Source organism: Onychomys torridus, chromosome 11, assembly GCF_903995425.1.
Source record: "Onychomys torridus chromosome 11, mOncTor1.1, whole genome shotgun sequence".
Classification (NCBI taxonomy): domain Eukaryota; kingdom Metazoa; phylum Chordata; class Mammalia; order Rodentia; family Cricetidae; genus Onychomys; species Onychomys torridus.
In genome coordinates, this window is record NC_050453.1 from 53,254,627 (window position 1) to 53,277,398 (window position 22,772).

General features: G+C 35.2%; 1 protein-coding gene across 4 annotated transcripts in view; it reads right to left on the reverse strand.

Annotated features, from left to right (window-relative positions):
* Positions 1–22,772, reverse strand: part of Kcnt2 (potassium sodium-activated channel subfamily T member 2) — a 336,685-nt gene that overhangs the window by 196,198 nt on the left and 117,715 nt on the right. For all 4 annotated transcript variants that reach the window (XM_036202727.1, XM_036202726.1, XM_036202725.1 and 1 more), the window contains exons 5-8: positions 21,756–21,815; positions 12,644–12,718; positions 11,429–11,512; positions 6,167–6,261 (exon numbers count right to left, since the gene is read on the reverse strand). In XM_036202727.1, coding sequence (XP_036058620.1) covers positions 6,167–6,261; positions 11,429–11,512; positions 12,644–12,718; positions 21,756–21,815 — 314 coding nt within the window. The remainder of the gene's footprint in view (positions 1–6,166; positions 6,262–11,428; positions 11,513–12,643; positions 12,719–21,755; positions 21,816–22,772) is intronic.

Here is a 22,772-nt window from a genome sequence, read left to right on the forward strand (position 1 = left end):
ACCAAAATTAAGGATGCACGAAAAACCCATATAGAAACTACTACTTTATAAGCTAACTGAGAAGTGATGATTACAATACAAGAGCTGAACTGGCATTCAAACAAATTTCCAGTGCCAAGTGAAGAACAACTTCTCCTGAGTTGTTTGGCCAGGGAACCCACAGAGGCTCCCTTATTTTAAAAACAAAACAAACAAACAAACAAAAAAACAACTGTATGTGGCGGGTATTGTGTTCCCCAAAATATTGTGTGTTCCCTGAAATAAACATATCTGGGGTCAGAGAACAGACAGTCACTAGAACAAAGCCAAAAATGGTGGCTAGAAAATGGGAAGAGTAAGCTATAGCAGAAGTTGGGCGGTGGTGGTACACACCTTTAATCCCAGCACTTGGGAGATAGAGCTAGCTGGATCTCTGAGTTCAAGGCCACTTTAGAAACAGCTAAGCATGGTGACCCACGCATTTAATCCTAGGGAGTAGGGGCAGAAAGAGAAAAGTATATAAGGCGTGAGGACCAGGAACTAAAGAGAAAAGCATGTAGTTAAGCATAACTGGAGAAGTATTCAGGCTTTGGAGCAGCACAGTTCAGCTGAGAGCCATTGGGATGAGGACTCAGAAGCTTCCAGCCTGAGAAAAAAGGATCACCTGAGGAACTAGCAAGGTGAGATAGCCGTGGCTTTTTCTGCTTCTCTGATCTTCCAGCAATCACCCCAATAACTGTCCTCGGGTTTGAGTTTTATTAATAAGACTCTTTAAGATTCATGTTACAACTGTAGCCACTACTCTTTATTGTCCTTAAGAATTCAACACGAAGATGTTATTTCTCAAAACACCACATACTCCATACTCTGGACACAGGGCACAGATAACCCAAGTGGAAGCTGAACTGGAAGTTTCCTCCCTGTGGGCCAGTGTTCACAGGGCCACATGTACTATAAAAAATACTACAGTTTTGAAAACCGTGATGAAATTAAGATATTTAACTAGTTATTAAAATGACAAATATTAAAACATTATATAATATATACTCACTAATAAAATCACATAGAATAAGACTGTAATTCAAACTTCACAATAGTGGAAGTTTTCATTTCTGTTGACATTTATTTTCTAATGTTTTGGGGTTTTTTTCATATTTGTATGTTAAACTCTTCTGTCCCACTGAAATGTTACTAAGGTGCTTAAGTATTTGTTCAAATCCAAATCTGAATTTGGGTTCTCACTAAGTCATAGCCTAGTGAGATTACATGATTGGTCATCATTTTCTGTCTCAGCTTCAGCACTGTAATTGAAAGTAAAAATGTGTGACACCAAAGCCCACTGTGTAAAACTAAATATTTAATGAATGATGTGTGGAAAACACAACAAAGTTTGGGTGTCAGCTGTCATTCTTACCAGGAAATGCTAAAATCAATCTTAAGGGACCAAAGTAAGTGCTTGTCACTACATTTGACTGATCTTTTACCTCCTTTCTTCTATAAAAAATTCTTTTTTTCCTTAATGTTATTTTTTATTTGACCAGATTTCATCCCAGAGTGTTTGTTTTCAGGAAAACAGCCAATGTATATCACTGCCTAAAAGGATTCAGTTCTGAGTATACTGATTGATTGATTTTATATTAATGCATGGTTCTATCACTGCAGCGTGGTGGTTGGAGTGTTCTCTTCACGCCTGCATTCACGCTTTAACTGGGGGCTTCCCTTATGTAAAAGTCAGCTACAGTTGATTGTGAAAGATCCACGTATTTTAGACTTGGTCCTCAGTCTCTGGTGCTAGAGGGAAGTGGTGGGACCTAAGAGAAGTGCGGATTATAGAACTTAGGTCAGTGGGCCATGGTCTCGGAGGAGATAATGGGAACCTCAGCCCCTTACTAAATCTTACACTTGCTGACTTCAATAGTGTAAATGGGATTCCTCCCCTGTGTACTCCTGCCATGGTACACTGTGCTACCCCAAGACAATAGCAGCAAGGCTAAGGGGCCGCATGCTAAGACTTCTGAAGCAGTGCATCACAATAAATCTTCCTTCTTCTAACTATCCCAAAAAGTTTGTGTCAGACCTAGAAAGTTGACTAACCAAGAGGCTAGAACACACAAAATGAAAGGCAGCACCTGCCTCAGTCTAGGGAGAACTCTTGTGCACACTTCTCCAGGAACAGACCATGGTTTTCCAAACATGGAGAAAATGTATGAATCGTCACATAGGAAAGTCTTCAAAATAATCTATATGCCTTCATTTTGTATTTTCTTCCTTTAGTTACATATTTTATCACAATTACTTTCCATATTCTCTGAGATATTATATGTCTAAAACTAAACATTACTATACTTCAATAATGCTTTAGTTTGACAGTTATCGATTCTAAATTATTTTTCTTTAAAATTTACAAATATAGCCAAGTGGTAGTGGTGGTGCATGCCTTTAATCCCAGTACTCTAGAGGCAAAGGCAGGTGGATCTCTGAGAGATCAAGACCTGCCTCGTCTACAGAGTGAATTCCAGGACAGCCAGGGCTGTCACAGAGAGAAATCCTGTCTAAAAAATAAAAACAAGCAAGCAAAAAATTATGGACACTGTTATAGAAGCTATATTTTCATATAACAATACAGATAACTATATTTACCCTTATTGCTCTGGAGTTATCATTTTTCTTACAGAAGAATTAACACAGCACACAGTAAATCAAGGAGCATTTCAGAAAGAATAACATAGTTGGTTATTTTAGTAAATTCCTGAATTACTCCATATTTCAATTTCTTCATAACAACTATGATGCAATGGAATGTTAGCAATAGATCATAAAAGATTAAATGGGCTACTATATATAGTGGCCATGAAAATTTGGGGACAAATTAAAAATTTGTCATATTAATTACTATTCTCAGTATTTGTTTGTTTAAAAATGATTCACAGTTATCACACTTCAAAACCGCTGTCTTTGAATCAGAATTTTATTTAGAAGTTAGGTTTTATAGTTAAAGTAATGTGTGGTAACAGTATCATAAACATATATGAACTTTCCTAACTCCTAAAATTAGGAGTCTGTCTTAGGTTTCCATTGCTGTGAAGAGACACCATGACAACAGCAGCTCTTATAAAAAAATAACACATTTAATGGCTCAATTACACTTCAGCAGTTTAATCCATTATCATCACAGTGGGAAACAAGGCAGCATGTAGGCAGACATGGTGCCGTGAAGGGGCTAAGAGTTCTGACATCTTGACTCCCAGGCAACAGGCGGTGTGACTTGAGCATATATGAGACCTCAACGCCCACCTCCACAGTGAAGCTCTTCCTCAACAAAGCAACACTCCTGCTAGTGCCGTTCCCTTTAAGGTCATTTCATTCAAACCACTACAATGCCTAAAATCTGGATTGTTACATACATAAAATTAAATTGGGTAACGTTTTCCATATTTTTCTAGCACAACATAATCCTAGGAGTAGTTAGACAATGGTTAGCTTTCTAGACAAACGTCCTTCGTGCACTGATTTATGATATAAAGGAAAAGAAAATGAAATATCAAAACCAAAGCAGATCAAATGATGGTGACGAAGCTCTGGATCACATTGTAACATACCCTTGAACTACAATACTCAGGCTCTACCAGTCCACGTCCCAGGAGCTTATTTAACAACAAAGCCAATAAAACTCAGGAAGTTAGAAACACATCACCCAAATAAGCATTTATATGCACAGAAGAAAAGGCCATGTGCTAGTAGCCATACATGATCACATTAGAAATAAATGAATTTTTCCCTACTGAAAAAAGATTGAGAAAGTATATTGAATTTTTCACATTGGATAACAACCCAGAAAATATCCATTTGTGCAGATCTTTATGTTACAGCTATGAAATGAGAACATGTATAAATATGTAGAGGAATTCAAACAAAATATTGAAGTTTGTGGCCAAGAACTTGCAAAATAAGTCTATCCATGTAAAATTAGAAACGGCAAGTACTTATTATTGGTAGGAATATATTGATAATTGAGCTAAAGTCATGCAGTTGATTCACGGAAGTACCAGTTTACAACTGCTTTGTTACCAAGATGCAGGATGAATCACAATGGCCAGCTGTCTCGGAAGGGAGCATTATTGTGAAGAGGGGTAGGGAGCCAGCATGTGGACAGATGAGTCCAATTCCATTACAATGACAGGAAAAACATTTCAGCACATTTTCTGGAAAGAATGGGTCAGCAGCTTAATGCTTATTTAAGTTTGGCACTGAGCATGTGTCCCTCATAGACAGATGCTTAATAATAGTTCTTTGTAATGTTAATAATTGTGATGCCTACATGTGTTTTAGAGCTAGATAGCTACTTTCTAAATCAGGTAATTTTAGGATGTGAGTTTCATTAAGAATAGAGCCAGTGCATCTAAATATAAGTTCTCAAACTTTCAAGGCTCAAATTACAACAGATGTATTAAATTTTCTGCATTAAAGCTGTGGGTTGTAATACAAAATATAATAAATAGGCACGCATACACACACACACACACACACACACACACCATCACCAGAAGTATACTTTAAATAAATTATGTGCATAAGTGTTAGCCTGCATGTGTGTATATACCACATGTGTACAGTGCCCCTGGAGATCAGAAGGAAGTGCTAGATTCTGGGGAACTACAGTTACTAATGGCTCTGAGTTGTCAGGGGATGGGGAGTATGTGTTGGTATAGCAGCACTCTTAAGTGGTGAGTCATCCCTCCAGCCCCAACTATATTTCTGCTACAGCTACACTGTTTAAAAGATCAGGATAGACAAAGAGTGTGTATTTCTGGCCTTGGTATTCAGAGAAGCATTATAAGACAAAATGTTCATTAATGGTAGATATACTTCTACATAACCCCAAACTATACTTTTATCTTTATCTTCATAAAGCAGTCACCAACTATACAGTATAATGGAGCTAGAATCCCTAGACATAAACATTTCTTCACTAAATTCATTTTATATTGTATCTAGAATCCATTAATCTTATTTTTCTCAGCAACATCAGAAAATTTAGTATTTACACATTGAGGTTTTAATTTTGTAAATTCCTTAAGGTAAAATTGCTATTGAATATAATGTTATTATATTTCAAATAATAATTTGTAGTAACATTGCAATACAAATCACTTAATTTAATGGAGTTTTCAGTATTGTGTGATCCAATTACTTTTAACATTTCTGTGGATTTTATTTATGTAGTTAGATATTTATTAGGGCTATCGTAGACTTTTTTGTGAAAGGTTAAAAACATGTACAAATTTTATATTTAAATACTAAATATGTCATGTTACTTTTAAAGCTCAGGAAAAAATTCAATACACATAAGGTATATTTAGCATTAACCATATACTATTAGTACAAAATAACTTATATATACCCAAGTCTACATTCACACATCTGTACTAATGTTTGCATCTAGCAGATGTACCAGTGTGTGTATACATTGATTGTTCCTACTTCCAAATTAGATTTTTCTCATTCTCAATAGGTCAAACGTGTTACAGACAAGTACAAATAAAGTCTATAACATCTGTAAAGCAAACACTATTCTGCTCATTTCTTGACTATATTTTCTCTTGCAAAAGATACACAGAATCCAAACACATAATATGCCATGTCACATTGGAACACTGCAATGTTAAGAATAACCTCCAAAAGAGAAAATAATTTAAGGACACAATAAGTCAAAATGCCAGGCCTCACATGCAAGACTCCCACCACTGCATGCCACCAGGCCCACACTAAAACACTGTACAGACAGAGATGTGGCATGGGTGAGTGATGGGTATTGACAATATCCTCAACCAATTTTCTGTTCTGAAGTAAACAGAGAGATGTGGCTACTTATATGCCAATAATTTGAAGGAAAAAATGGGTGTTTCACAACCACAGCATGAAGGCAAAATCCTTATGATTTGACTGTGGACAGCTTTTGAGAAAATGTCAGGGTCGCAGTAAATCTCAAGGTCAAATGATACATGTGATTTCTTGTTTTGTCTATAAGACTAAAAGATTTTATTTCACTTCTATAGGTGACTTTTTATGCATTATGGTGAGTGTATCTTTATATTAGCCAAATATTGATGAAAATGATTTATAATACAGTTTCCCATAAAACTGAAATAAAAAGAAACAATAAAAGGTCTGTTATGCATGGTCTTACCAAGTGAAGATAAGGCATAGTAATGTAGATATCAAAATCAAAACTTGATTAAACATTGCAGACTGTGTTCGTTGAATCGCTCTATGAAGATCATTCTAGAATAATAAAAAGCATATTTTAAATTTTGATAAATACTAAATATACATGAGTTTAAATATCGAGTATCCTCTGTATGTGTAATAAGTATATTTAAATGAATTTAGCAGTACATTTTCATTTACATGGATCTAGACATAACTTACAATACAATTCTTGTTACAAAGACTGACTACAGGAATACCAATAAAGCACTAAAGTTCAGCACACTTTCATTGCAGAACACAGATTACAACATGCTTTTATTACTCCCAGACATACCAACCCCACTACAATGGTGCAGACTATACCCTTAGTACTCAAGAGTCTAAGAAAGGGGAATTGTGAATTCAAAACCAGATTGGGCTGTATAACAGCAGACCATCTCAAAGGCAAAACCAAAAAGAAAACAAACAACCACCTCTTCCAAAGGTAATGACCTCATGAAACAAAAAGTGCAAAATTTCAGGAAGATAATGTATCAATGAATGGAGCAGTGAAAGGAAACTGGAACTGTAATTAAAAGTCACTAATGAACAATTACATGAATTAGAGCAGCCTGTAACATAGGAAGAAACAATTTTCCATTAAGAAATATTAATATTGATTTCAGTAGTGTTAATAATAAAAGAAATATGAATGAAGGAGTGCATGTTGAACAGATACACACAGTACTTCCCAGACAATAAAGCTTTTAGAAGGCAACCTGATAACACTGATGAAAATATTGAAGCATGTCATTTTTATTCGGTGCATTAATGAAATAAGTAATTACTGAAAAAAATTTCAAACTTAAATCACTTAAAAGTCCTAAGAGATGAACACTAATGGTTACACATGTTCCTGCATATTGGAAAATATTTCTTTTTATATAAAATTGTCACTGTTGAAATACAAATATGCAATTGAAAACAGTTAAAAATGGTGTGTCTAAATAGTAGTTTTAGAAATAATGATTAAGTATTGTTACAATGAAGTATTTAATAATATAGCACTCTATCCACTACTTACCAGTATGTGACAATTTCAAATAAAAAAATTGAATTGGTTAATTTCAAATATGACTTGTGTGCATGTATCAAATAAAGTACAGAAATAATTAAGAATATTGAATTCAAATGCCACAATTTTTTTATATTTTATTCACAATTTTCTGTTAGTCTCAAAGTTTTAATGATTCACTTTTATCCATCTCATAATCAGGGATGCATGAGAAAATAAATGTCACACTAAGAAAATTATCTCAGTTCATTATTTTAGTTTTTGGTAGTGCCTTAAGTCATAACTGTTATGAAAACAAGTAACAGAGTTTACTGGCCCGAATGTCATCTCTTACTCTTTAGATTCTCAGAGCAGATGGGCTAATGATCAGAAAAATAATCTAGGACTCAACATCCAGTGGGAGCTGGAAAAGCTAAGTATAGAGCAGCAATGGGCTGTGAGTCCTGAACTAATATTGTAAACAGTCTCTCTTGAATACTGACTAATAGTTCCTGTCTTGTAGGGGTTGTTTTTCTAACAGCTAAGTATACAGCAACTCACATAGGTTTATTTGATTCTGGGTGCATTTTTTCATTAGCAATTGATTCAGTCAAAAGGTAATTCGTTGGGGCAAGGAAGACAGCAGGAAGCACTCCACAGTCCATGTTCGCCCACACTTTCCTCCCATTGGCCCTGTACTTTCCTGGGAATCATGGGTTACATCAGCAAAGTAGTTAGAAACACTCATCTGCTGTAAATGCTCAAATGTTATTCTAATAATTCTTTGGCCAAAGCTTTGGATATAATGGGTGCTTAAAGGTCATTTAAATGAAAAACAATTGTTAATACTAACAAGAGTGATTTTCCATGAAATGCAATCAACATTACAAAACCTTGCCCACAACAGATACAATATCTTGCATGTCATGTGTGTGTGTTTATGTGATTATACTTTATGCTCACAGCAAGTTTGCAACTAGATTACTTTATTTTTTTTAAGATTAAGACAATAGCACAGAAATTAAATCAGATGTTAATTAAAGTGCGCAGTATACATACAGTAGGTCAGCTGTGGCTTTAAAGTAAAATGTCTCCATAGATTCATGTGTTCCAACACTCAGTCCCCAACTGGTATATTAATTTCAAAAGTTATTCTTGTATTTAAAATTCATATCCGGTATGTGTGTGTGAAGGGGATGTATAGATAGATATAGATAGATATAGATATAGATATGCATGTAGATATCATGGACCCTCTATGAGCACATGTGGGTATCATGGACCTTGTATGAAAGTTGAAGGACAACTTGCAGTTCAGTCTGTCCTCCAACCAGTGGATAGAACTCAAGTTCTCAAGCTTGGTGGTAGGAATCTTCACCCAGAGATCATCTGACCAGCCCCATAGTGGAATCCTTAGAATATATATACTTCCTGAAGAAATCGATCACTGAAGACTCTGAGACTTATAGCTCAATCATATTTCCCCTGACTCCTTGCTTACTAACTACAAAAACAACGTGACTAGTACATTTTGCCCTGCCATATCTTCTCTACCATAATTGCCCCTGGAACTATGACGCAAATAAAACCTTTCTTCATTAATTTTTTTCAGGTGTTTGGTCACAATAACAACAAAAGTAACAGAAAAAAAAAATGAGTACTCCGAAGTGGGTTTGTTGTTGTGATAAAGCAGATAATGAAGATATTATTCCCTTGTGCTAGTTTGAAAATGTACTGTGGAAAAGCTTTCAATTCTGGGCCTAAGAATTTTCAAAATATTTTAAGCAGAACTTAATGGGCTTTTCTGATAGCAGTGTGGAAGAACACAGGCTTGGCTCACAAGACTTCAGAGGGGATCAAGAACTCTCTACGGAACAGGGCTGAAGACCATTGGTGTGGTATTCTGAAAAGGAATCTCGAAGCATGTTGCCTAGGCCCCTGATAACTTTAGTGAGGCTGAGTTTTAAATAAACCAATATGCTTAGTATAGGAAAGTTCAAGACAGGATTATATTCAGGCTGTGACACTGTTCCTATCTACTCTTCTCATATAGGTTTCATTGAGAAAGAGCAACATCTGAAGCAGAAAGATGTATTCTTTTTAATATGTCATTTGACGGTAGAATAAATGAACTTCAAATGGAAGGCAAGGATGCTGAAGAACAGCTGTAACTGCTAAACAGATTAGCACCATAAAAAGCAAACACATGCTCTCACCAGGGTAGGCACACAAAGCAGCTGCCTTCCAAGCCTGGAGAAGGCAAAAATTGTCAATCTCATTGAATAGTAGTGGTTTCACAAGCATGAAAGATGCAAGATTGAGGGATCACATAATTTCAAACCCCAATTTTAAAGGGCAACTGAGGCCAGGAAATGCATGGCAGGAATGGAGTCTTTGAAAGGAGGCTATGAGAGGCCACTGAAGGAAGCTTATAACAGTGAAATGTAGTTTGCAGTGGAGAAATGACAATATAGGAGATGGCCAGACCCTGGGATGTCTGCTAAGCAAAGCTGTAGACTTGTAATGACCAGCTAAAGAGAGAGGAGAGAGGCTATGTGTGCTACAGGTAGCAGCCATTAATATCAGTGTGATTATTTGAGCTGAGCTATTTGTAGCACAAGCCTTAGGTGTTGTACACAAATCTTCAGGATTTCACATTTTCCATGCTCGGCTTGGTCTTATTTTGGTAAATATTTCTTCACTATGGCCATAATTCTTTGGGAAATACTTCTTTGACATTGCATATTAGAAATATCTTTTTTTAGGGGCTGACAATTGGGAAATTGCTTCAGAATTCAGAAGAGTTTGGACTTTGAGCTGCATAGGAGTTATAACAAATATGGGCTTTTGAAATGGGAACAAATACGTATTACCTTATGAGGAGGTCATGAGCCTATGTGGGCCCAAAGACAGAATGTTGTGGTTTGAATGTAAAATGCCCCCAAAGATGCCTGCGTTTGAACACTTGGTGGTTGGCAGGTGGCAGTGTTTAGGAGGCTTATGAGAACTTGGGGAAGTGTGGCCTTGCTGTAAACCTTGGGATATTAATGTCTGGTTCCACTTCCTAAGCACTTTCTTGCTTTCTGACTCCAAAACAGGATGTGACCAGCACTCCATGCTGTTGCTAAAATGCCTTCCTGTTGCGATGCAATGCCTTCCCTTCTGTGGTGCACTGTAGCCCTTGGAATAGTAAAAAAAAATAATAAATATTTCCTTCCTTAAGTAGCTTTCATCAGATATTGGTCACAGCAAAGTACCTTATTCCAGGCACACATTAGCATTTGAATAAAGAATGCCTAATTAATGAATGCCTTCCAACTTGCTTGTGAGTTATGAAAAACTGTGGTGAGCACTTTTGGGTCATAGGTACAAGCAATTCCTTCCAAAGAGCAGAACGTCAACTTTTGATGTGGAAGACAACTATAGCACAGATGTGAATTTTGCATGTCTGTCTTCATCAGCCCTCGGGACTAGATCTGCCACTCAGCTCAACACCACTGTATCTATGATCACAAATGAGGAGCTACTCATTCTGAAAGGGCCTCACAAAACCCCACATTTTTATGAAATGTGAAATTGTTCACAATTAATAATAGACAAAAACATCCCTAAGCCATAAAAACCAAGGCTTATGAACTATCAACTACATATGCATAAACAGATAGCCTTAAAAATGAAGGGTGCTCCTGTTGGGAGGGATTGTTCATACAAATTTGATCTGTATAAACAGCAGATAGGTGCTGGATTGATAACTTCAAAAAGCCTGAACCATTTTCTTTATCCATAACCAAACCCTTCAATAACCTAGGGAATGTAACACAAGCATTTTACAGATTTTCATTCTTATTAGGATATAGCAGATTAATCACTTACTTTATATTAACTGAGATATACAATTTAATTATGTAACCTATATAGTACATTAATTACTTACCAATAGTTTACCACTAAACATTTAAATAAAACTATTTTGAGATAGTTAATTAGAGTAAAAGTTTTAAAATTAATACACATATAATTTCAGTAACCTTGAAATTGAACAAACTCTGTATGCTATGTAAATTCATAAGGGTTGATGGAATGGCAAAGGAATAAACTTTTAAAAAGCCAAACAATCTTCTGCTTCTACTGAAACATTGAAAATAAGTAAGACATAGTGGGTGTTTGAAAAATATTTTTGTTTTGAACTTTACTTTTATTACTTACAATCATATTTTCCAAGGCATGTTTGGCAAGCCAACAGTTTAGAAAAACTGGAACAAATAGATTCCTTAAGGTAGGCCAGAATATCTGAAAAATAAGTGAAAACTCAACTTTTATCTCAGCAAAAAATTATATCTAGGGAATTAAAAAGAAACATAAAACAGAATAAAAGTTTAAAAAGAAAGGAATGATTTACAACAGTTCCAGATCCTTTAAAATCAACACTAGTGGATGGCCTTTCACTCACTGCTGAAATCCTTCTTGGGGAAATTAGTACTAAAGCACAAAGCAAGAGGCTTCAACAGATGTCAGACGTAACCATGCTGAATCTATTATTAAATCTTAGAATGTGTTTTTTACTTTGCTGTTCCTCCACCTCAGGAGGTAAAGAGGTACAAGAGGAGTCTTTTAAAACATATAACTGTCTTCCAATTCAACCATTTAAATGATGTTGAGAAGCTGCATTCATTTGGACTTATATTTAGAAAGCTTGTCATTTAATCTAGCTCTAACTCTCTCCGTAGATAAGTCACTCAAATTAAAATGCAAGAAGTGAGGAGCAGCTCCAGATAATATCTACTTATCTTCCATTTTTACCAGATAAAGTCCAACAGTTCGAATTCCAAAAATCATTGCTATATCAAAATGATATTAGAACCTACTTTTGCGAATGGCATACTCAGGGTTACATATGTATGGGACTACAGTGGAACAGAGTAACTGCAGCATAGGATTGTTGTTGCAGGAGGGGAAATTCAGAACACTGAGGAGGAGTTGGCTATGTGGCTCTGTTTCACATTCCTACTAATGAGGAACTGGAGAGGGCAAATTCTATAAACAAATGAGAAATGAGAGTATGCTCACTAGAAATGAGCGGGCTCTCAGTATGAGAATTGTGGTAAATATTTCATACTATTAGTTTCTATTTTTAAAATTCCACAGTATAAATAATGTAATTTTGAGGATCTTTAAACAATACTGACATCTATTCAAATGAGACCTCTATATACACTGTATAATTGTTTAAAAGGTTTCACTTTGCGGTTGTACTGAAACTTACTAGATTTCATTTAATTATGCAATTCAGTTATCATACTGACTTTATTCTTTTTAAGGAGCCAGATTCTACTCAAAGTAGAATTATGTAGAAGTTTTTATACTTACAGAATTTATTAAAATCTACTGACAAATCACACACTTTAAGAGGCTTAGACTTACTGAGATAATGAAGGGGACCGCGTTGATTATTTCCAAGATGAATGGGATTCTTAAAATCTGCTCCCAGATATTTCCCTACAAATAAATATTGAATAAAAACAAAAGTTAGAGAAGTATTAGGACTCAGAATTTCTCTAGTAATAACAACGCTTTTATTAACAGAATATTGGGTTGGTATATGAATGCAGTAATAGCTTTTAAATTAATTTTAAGCAGAATTATGCTCTTTGGTTTTGTAATGTTAGAACTAAAGTAAATAGCCAAAGTAGACCATGCAGAGTGTATATAACATTTGAATCCTATAATATTCTCTAAAAGAAATTACTAGTAAATAAAGTGCATTAACAGGACCTTAGGATAAACTGACACAATTTGTTTCCACTATCATAACTGTAATGCAGCGTATGTCTTTTGCAAATCATGCTTGTTTGTTATACTCAACTGGTATTTTTTTTTAAGTTTAATGAAATTTAAAGAGTCATTGAATCATGTATATTCTAATCTCCCAGTCTATATTGTGAAATTAATCAGGACTGAATACATAATCTACAGAGCCCAGAGAATAATGAATAGATGAGGCCTCTTAACAGTTTCAAGGGAAGTTATGAGAACATTAAAACAGTTACAGAGATCTTGTGATTGTGGAACCTTTTGTCATTACATGGATGGCATGCCCATGAAGTTGACCTTGATATTTAACATTTGGGTATGGTCTGAAAGTGCCTTCCATGTACTAAAAGCTGGATCCTCTGGATAGAGACTTAATGGGAGAAATGAGTCTAAGGCTCCTGGTAAGGGGGGGTAACCTTTGCAGGGGATCAATATTGTGTTTGTGGGATTCCAGTGAGTTCCAGCATGGGCAGATTTTCACCATCAAAGTAACCCTGGCATGTGACTATCTCTGGCTTCCTGTCTGACCTCTTACACTCTCCATTGCACACTTCCTTACTGTAATGTGCGCCAGCACGTGGGTCTTGAAAAAGATAAATCCATCAAACTACCTCATAAAGGACTTTTAAACTTCAGAACTGGATGACAGAGCCACTTCTTCCTTTGTGAAATACCAGCCTTAGAGAGAAAAACAATATCTAATGGCAAATCCTAAGAATGTCCACAAATGTTTTAAGGTATAAAGAGATCTATGCATTGGAAAAGCAATTACAAATCTGGATTGCCCACATTTTCCAGTTATCATATAACATTAGTTATAAATGAGAAGTTTTCAATATTTCTTGAGGTTGCGATGACTCAGTGTATTGCAGTGTATAAGTATGTCCCAACCCCAAAAGCATTGTGCTAGATCATCTATTTTCTATGTGCTAAGGTGCTAAAAATGTTTGTCATATTAGCTCATAAGCATATGGGGCATGGGAACACACAGAAATCTTTTCTGGAAAGAAATGTTATGAGTGAAATGATGCCTTTCTCATCACTTTAAGCTAAGTGAAAAGAACTCAAAGGAATCACGTAGCTTCATGCAGACTAGAAGCTATATTTAGTCCATGCCTAACACATGAGAAAAAAATAAGGAAAGAAAAAAAAAAAAGGAGCGAATTCGATATGGAAAATAATGAAGGGAAATTGATCTCTTTTTAAGTGGTTTTTCCCTCAAGAGGTGTGTGCCTGAGGTGACAGGGGACTGGAACAGATGGGGACTTCTGGAGCCTGAGATCTTTATCTGACCCTGAGAAGCTCCCCTGAGGCACTGCAGGAGGGAACTTCAGCCAAAAGCCCCAGCAAGGCCAAAGCCTCTTGGCTTTGTTCTGCTCTGGGCTCCCAAGGCAGTAGGCAACAAACATAGTTTTACCGGAAGTGGGGGAGAGCACCATGATGTGGGTGTTCTGAAAGAGGGTATCCATGCTCTTGCAAGAACATTTCCAATTATGCATCAACTGCTCATTCCACCCAATCAGCATGGAGCAGCGGGAAGAGCATGGATTTGGAGAAGTATTGGATGACCAGACTTTCTGAGACACTCAGATTTCTCCAAAAGTCCAGTTTTAACTAAGTTTAGTTTACAGGGTAATATTTTTTTCTATCAGCACATACATGATTATGACTCATTTCCCAATCCCTATGATACACTGGACAAATTCAGTTCATAGTAATGTCTCCTGACATTCTGCTCAGTTTAACATATGATTTTTAAAATGATTTTTACTTAAATCATTAAAGATGTCTTACAACTGGCATCTGATTTGGCTGGTTTCTTTTCTGAATTATCTTTCATATTGGGGAATAAGGTTCTTTCTGAATTTCTGTGTTCTTGTTCTCTAGAGAATGTAATCCAAGCCTACAGTTATATTACATGAAGATTTATAATTTTAACTCTGGCTACTAGTTTAGACTGTAGTTAGAATGCTCCTCTCTCCATTTTAAAATCACCCACAGATTCATCCATATTAAATTTTACAGTTCCCTGGACCTTACAAGATTTTTATGCTTCTGAAACTTTGCTCACATTTCTCCCTCTGGATGATATGCCTTACTCCCACACAAGAGTTTGTAACATGGATTGTTCTTATTTATATACTTACTAGGACTAAAGTAAATATACAAAGGAATAAATGAATTCCTGAGGATTTTTTTCACACCCTCCTTTCCTTGAATATAATGTTTTATTTTTAAATGAAATGTTTTCTTGTTAATAATCTATATTGAAAACACTTGAAAGAAATTCATAATTGGAAACTTCCCCAAATGTAGGTAAATACAAATCATTAAACATGGAAACTAATTTAAACAGAAATTTTGTAGAAGAAAGATTTCAAAATTGCCTATCTGCATGTCATTCTAAGGACTTTTACCAATGCTTTAGTTACAATTTATAATTATCAATAACCTGTGACTTCCAACCAGTTTCTCTATGGTCCAGATCAATACCCCACATTTGAAATTCTGACTCAGGTCAAATATTTAATCTACTATTCCATATTAAGGTCTTGAAATCATAAATGCAGTATGTCTGAAAGCCAAATTTATGTCTTGCTCCTGATTGAGCTCTCTCCCAGTAACACAAATCAAGTATCCTTGAGCATTCTCTTACACCATGCTTTTCCATATTACACAAATGTCATGTATCAACAAGACAAAAAGATTTGCAAACAGAACATGAAATTTTTCTAGCTCATGCTTAGGTTTGTTTTCCCACTCTCATCTAGTCAAACCTCCTAATTAGCATCTGCCCATCCATTCCTGCCCAACAGGAATTTACCTACACAATCTATAACTGCATTATATCACCAAACATATGTTACCGATATATCAATCCAGTATTCCTTCAGTCCACTCACATTAATACTCGTCAACTATTCACACACTTTAATGAGAAAACATCCTATTATAATGTACAAGGCACTGTCTCAGTTGGTGTATATTGAGTTCTCTATCCTTATTTTTTCATTTAGTTTTAATTACAAGTAAGTATGTGTGTCAGTGTGTGGGTATTTACACCTGAATATGGTAACCCAAGGAAACAGAGGCATTAGATTTTTCAAGAGTTGGAGTTACAGAGATTTTTGTGGACACTCAACTTGGGTAATGGGAAGCAAACTGATGATCGTCTCTGGCAGAGCAACAAGCACTCTTAACCACTGAGCCATTCCAGTTCCCAAGTAATTTTGATGCATAAAATGTGGCATGGTGAGTGCATTTGTATCCAAGTCTTCAAACGGTCTCCCTTCCTGACTAAGCTACTCTGAAGAGTTTTATTGTTCCTTTGTTTCATTTTGCTTTATCTTTCTGAGTCATCCTGACATCAGTCACTGTAGGAAAATATGGTCCAAACACAAGGTTTGGATACAGCTAGGACACTAAAGTAGATTTCAAAGCACACACAGTGATTTTACAGAAACACAGCTCAAGACGCTCTGATCTGTTCCCCCACATAAGTGCCACAAAGGAGGAAGTTCCTAAATAAAGACTGTGATTATATTATGCTAACCATACCATGGCTGATTGTGTGTGTGTGTGTGTGTGTGTATGTGTGTGTGTGTATGTGTGTGTTTGTGTGTGTGTACATGCACTGCAGCAACTAAATGAACTTCCCACTGAGGACTAATTTCCATGGTCAAACTGTACAGAGGAATAATGTGTTCACAGCTAAAAATAAACACATATATTTTCAGTGATATTCAGTTTGTTTAATTCCTAGGTCTGAAGTTATCTTCTGAACTAAGTGATGCATTCATAAATTATCTTCCCTAAAATAGTTATTAAAATGAATATAGAAAGGATCCATGAGTTTCACTGGCCATTAGGAATTCCCAGGGGACCTACATCATAAGATCCACAGTACACAATTAAATTATGATGACAAGAAAGAGCATGCATTGATAGAATGCCAATATGCCGTGGAACTATACACAATATCCAAAGATGAGTAAAGTGGTTCTCAAAATCATATCAAACACTTATTTCACCTTTGTGATAGAAACAAAAAACATTTGCTCCTTCTAAGAAATAACATTCTATCAATTCTATGTGTGTCATACTAGGTTACTCTTATTGACAGAATACAATAAAATATACATAAACATTAATCCAGCCATTTCAGTTACCATGGGCATGCCAGTCCTTAAACTGTAACAAAATACATGATAGAAAATGTACTAGATATTATCACCAAGGAAAGATGAAATCAATTCCAAAGGGCACTTATTGTAAAAATTGCAGAAATATGGCAACCTAGGTGTTCTAAAGCCCAGTTTGAACCTAAGAATTATATACAAACATTTTACTCCTTGTGTTTGTTTTTAAGATTGTATATTAATTACATTTCTCCCTTCTTTTTCCTCCCTCCAAACCCTCTCATATAATCCTCCCTCACTCTCCTTTAAATTCATGACCTCCTTTTTCATGTGTTGTTACTGCAAATACATAAGGGTTTATATATACAGATATACTCCTTAATATAACCTGATAGGTCCATATAATGTTATTTTTGAATGTATGTTTTCAGAGCTGATTGGCACTGGACAACCAATTAGAGTGCTCTTCTCTGGGGTGGACCACCTCTCCCAATCCCGGTTTTCCTCAGTTGTCTGTCATTCTTTGTGAAAGGTTGAAGCCTTGTGGGCTTTTCCACATCTGGTTGGGCCTCACCCTTGATCAGCCCATGTATGGGCAGTCTGGTTGGGAGGAGATTACTGGTATAGTTGCTGATGTTTCTAAGAAACGCAATCTCACAGCAAAGTCCCTGATCCTCCATCTCTTACAATACCCCCCACCCCCCCGTTCTGTAATCTTTCCTGAGCCATAGGTGTATGAATTAAACATTTTATTTATAAGGCATAAAAGCAAGAATGCTTAGCTTACATAATAAAAAAAATCTGCTAGTTAATCTTCTTTGAACAGATTTCAAATACTATTATGAAACTTATAGCATTAAATGAATGATTAGCAATATGCAAATTTCAAATGTTAAGTCATGGTAAAGAATCCATAGTATTTAGATGTACTTAAAACCATCTAGAAAATACAAGTATTCTCTTTTTAAGATAAGTTACTAAGGTGCTATATTTCTCAGAATTGATACATTTTTAGAGTAATTATGGAACAAGTAATCATAGACTTAATAAAAGCTTCTAGGTGTGATGAAGTTTATTTGTAGAGCTTTGGAAATCATGCTGATGTTTGTTTCTGTTTCCTTTGATTTAATGAATATGTATGTATAAATAGAGTTCTATTTTAAAAGCAGTTGATAAAGACTTAGAGGGTAGTTATAGTGCCAGAAGAATAAGAACTTTAGTGTTAGGTAATTACTGTGAGTGCTTTGCCAAGCAGTTATGAACATGAATGGAAGGATTACATGAGCACAGACCTACACATCCAAATAAGGGAAAATAACGTTCATTATGCCATGGATTTGTAATTCATTATGTGCTAACTTCCACGTGTACTTTAAAATTTTGTTCTCAGTCTCCATGAAAGATTAAACTATTGTAGTTGTTAAAACTCAATGCATTCTCATTATAGAGTGTTTGATGTTGAGGGCTTAAATGCTTTTTAATATTAAATATATAAATATCAATATATTTATACAAATACATGGAAGAAATATATGTTTAGTGTCTATTCACATTGAAATCTCAGATCTCTGGATATTAAACAATGTTAAATATAGACAGAATTTGTAATGCAATTAAATATCATTTTTGCAAGTCTACCTTCTACTTTTTTAAAAATCCCATTTGTAAAAAAGAAGCAGATTTTAAATTCTTATTTATAGGCCATAAATTATTACCAATTATTTAATTTATTTATTGAAAAGAAGTTATCCAACACTGTACTGGCTAGGTCAAAAGAGTTCATGAATTTGACTAAATTTATGAGAGGAAAAGAAGATAATTAATAGAAATGTATTCTACTGTCACAAGTTCATTTTATCTTTTCTATTTCCTTTGTAACTTTTTGGACTTTAACATCTATTTCTCTTCTAGCTAAGCCATTAAACTTTATGGAGGTCAGGATAGAAATATTATATATCATCAAGCCCTGTCTTCTAAGCCTTGTAATGTTCTGCTCTCATTTTGTCAATGATGGGAAGTAATTAATTATGAATGCCATCATCATCATATAATTGCAATGGAAAGTTATCCTCAATCTCTTTGTATATTTTAAATGACGACTTCTTCAATCAGAGCTAGGAGTCCTTTTAGCAAAGCAGAAAAAAACATTTTCATATTACCTTTAGTTGGAATTTGTAGGAAATACATTCACAAATGAATATTAATATTTGGCTATGTTATGGCTCTAAATAAGCATGTACAAGTGAAAGAGACATGACTGATATATCCCACATGCCTACTTAGATGTAGTATTCTATGCCTTACATTCAACATTTATTACACAACTGAAGATTAAACAATTTTAAAGACAATCTTAGCTTTTCAATTTTTCACTTTAGGTAATTGAGAATCTAGAGACATAAACTCATCAGGACAAACTTATAGTACATATTCTCAGCCAGGAGACACAGATTATTAAGTCTATCCTATCCCTTTGTCAATACAGAATATCACTGGATTAGGACTGTCTAAGTGTTGTAAATATATCTGATTTCATCACCCCTCATCTTCTATATTCTTATATGAGAATGGAACCTCATCCCAGTTGGTATCTAAATCCCAGTTTCCTTGTCTGGCTGCTCATTACTTTCCATGAGATTTCTTCTTCCATCATTCTCCATCCTCCCTGTATTTTCTCTCTTTAAGCAATGCAGACAGTTTCCATCATTAGAATGCCATCTTTGAGTCCCTCAGTCCTATTAGTAAGTTCCTAACCCAGTAAACCAACATTCTAAATTAAACATATTTTATTCTCAGTGGTGTCCGTTAAGACCTATTTCTGAAGCCAAAAAGGAGCTCACTGCCTCTTTCAGAAACCTCAGGTATTTTTCATAGTTCACATACTCTCACACAACATTGATCCTACTTAGACATTTCTAACAGCTCGGTTCTCACAATGTGTTTTTAAACTCTCTATATTCTAATGCTTATTAATTTACCTTCATACATGCTTATTCATTAGATTTGCCGTCACAGAAATTGATACTATTTTCTACGTATTTTAGATAGGACTAATGAAAATTTAAATAGAAATAAAATAGACCTAGGAAGAAATGTTGATTGAGTTTGCAAATACTACTTGATCAAAATTTAGGACTGAAAAGTAGTTTAATCTTGGAAATTAGGAACTAGATAGTAAATAACAATTCTTCCAGAATCAGAACCTTGTATTCTTATGTCACTATGTGTGAACTAAGGACAAGTAGTAATGTCTGCCTCCATTTCTTTTCTGTCTTCCAATTGATTTTTTTCTTTGTATTATAATTCTATTAGTCTTCCCACATTGTTGCTAGTGTTTCATCTCAATCCAGAAAACCTTAAAAATGGCATTTTAGTTTCCTTTTCTTCTTCGACCAAAACCAATCAGTTCATCATTTATTTATGTTCTGCCTTTATAATCTTTCATCAACTACAACCATTTATTTGACCAAGCCTTATTCTCCCTTTTTATTAGTTTGGAATTTTTCTCTTTGCTTTGTTTTATTTTTGGTTGGTTGAGCTGGGGTCTTTTTGTTTTGTTGTTTTTCTTTTCTTTTTTTTTCTTAAGAGCCTCATGAAGCACAGGCTAATTTCCGGCTTGCTACATAGTTGAGTTTGGCCTTGATTTCTGGTTCCTTCTATTTTTATCTCCAAAGCCTGTAATTACAATGGTACACAACCATGCCCAGCCTCATCACTGATTTTCTCTACATACTGTATCATTTGTCACTGGAACACATGGTCTTTACTGTGAGATGTGTTGAGGAGTTGTGTTACCCAGAGGTTCTGACAATTTCCCATCCTATATTGCCATACAAAGTATCAATATTTAAACCAATTGTAGTCATCTGTCATCCTCCATTTCATATACACATTCTTTGCTAATTTACCCACCCCAATGACCCTGTCTTTTCACATCGCCTTATTAAAGTCATTCACAAAGGACTCTGCTTATCAATGAGGTACTTCTTTTTATGCTAAGAAACATTCTTTCTTTTCCTGCACCTATCATATTTATTTATACCTGTCAAACACTGTTTCTTGCTTTCTGATTTATATTGCACTAATTTGTATAGTTTCCCCCATCATCCCATTTTTCTAGATTGTAAACCTATTGAGAAAAGGGCCATGAAGTATAGAGTTCATTAAATAGGAGCACTTCATAAATACTTGATAAACTGTGTTAACCAAACAGAACTTCACCAGTAATTAAAATAATTTATTAAAATAACTCCTAAAAGACACAAATGCTTTCTAACTTTTTTAACAGATTAAGAAAAGAGATTGAGAACAATAAAAATGAGTATCATTCCACTGCCTCAATAGAAGCACGCCTATAATGGGTAAGTAAACACCCAGGAATTAGTGAAGTACTTCTAAGACACCAAGGAAAATCCAACCATATTACTATAGTTTTTTTTTTATCACATACTAGAGAGGCTCTGAATAATTAAAGCTGTTTAAGAAGAGCCTGCCTTATCCCCAAGTATGAATTATAAAAAGAAGAAAACTTGGTAAATGCCAGCAGTGAGTTCTACAGGAGAAAACTAATTAGACTAGCTTACCTTATAACTGAGATAACCAAGGAGTATTGTTTCAAATAGACTGATCAATGCCACTGAGACCTAAAAACAAATTGTAACCTAATGAGAAAACTCAAAGTAAATAAAATATGCTTTCACAATGTGCTAGTAACTGTAAACAAGAATGGGAAAATGTATACATAGCTGCATATGATATATATGTATATATATACATATATATATATACATATATAAACATGATATAAGTGGTACTATTACTTAAATTTCAATCAGTAGGGGAAGAGATACACACAATATTATACTACCTCATGTATTACAGGTTAGGTTTTATAATTTCACATTATTTTATTTTATTATTTTTATTTTGAGACAGGGTTTTTCTGTGTGACAGCCCTGGTAGTCCTGGAACTCACTCTGTAAACGAGGCTATCTTGTCCTCAAACTCACAGAGATCGCCTGTCTCTGTTTCCCAAGTACTGGGATGAAAGACATGCACCACCACACCTGGCAATTTCACATATTCTGAATGAATATCGTTAATTCAATGTCCTGAATATAAATATTGGAGTTAAATATTCAAGCTGACTAGAGTGGCCAAGATACACTGTGGTAGCCCACTAGGTTTCCTAGTGGCTGAACCCAGCAGGACTGCATGGAAGGTTGATTGGACCACAGGCCTGAGTATTAGGTATTTGTAAGGGTCTACACTTGACTGTGACTACCAATGGGGGTCATTTGCCCCTCCCGTTGGCGTTGTTTAAATAGACTTTTAGAATAAAGTTCTAGGCCAGTGGATAAGGATCCAGGCCCACCCAAGTCTATCCTATGTTTTTTCTCCCCTCTTTATTTCTAACTAAGTCTCTTATCTCTCAATCCTCAAGAGTCCTTGGGGTAAAATAATGGTGGGAGCTGGTCTCCCACAAGACATAAAGATTAGGATCACACACAATTGTTTTGCCCAACACCACTGCTTAAATCAGCATTCCCTTTCAGAAAGCAAAATACAAGGTTCAAACTGAGTATATTGAATCATTTCAT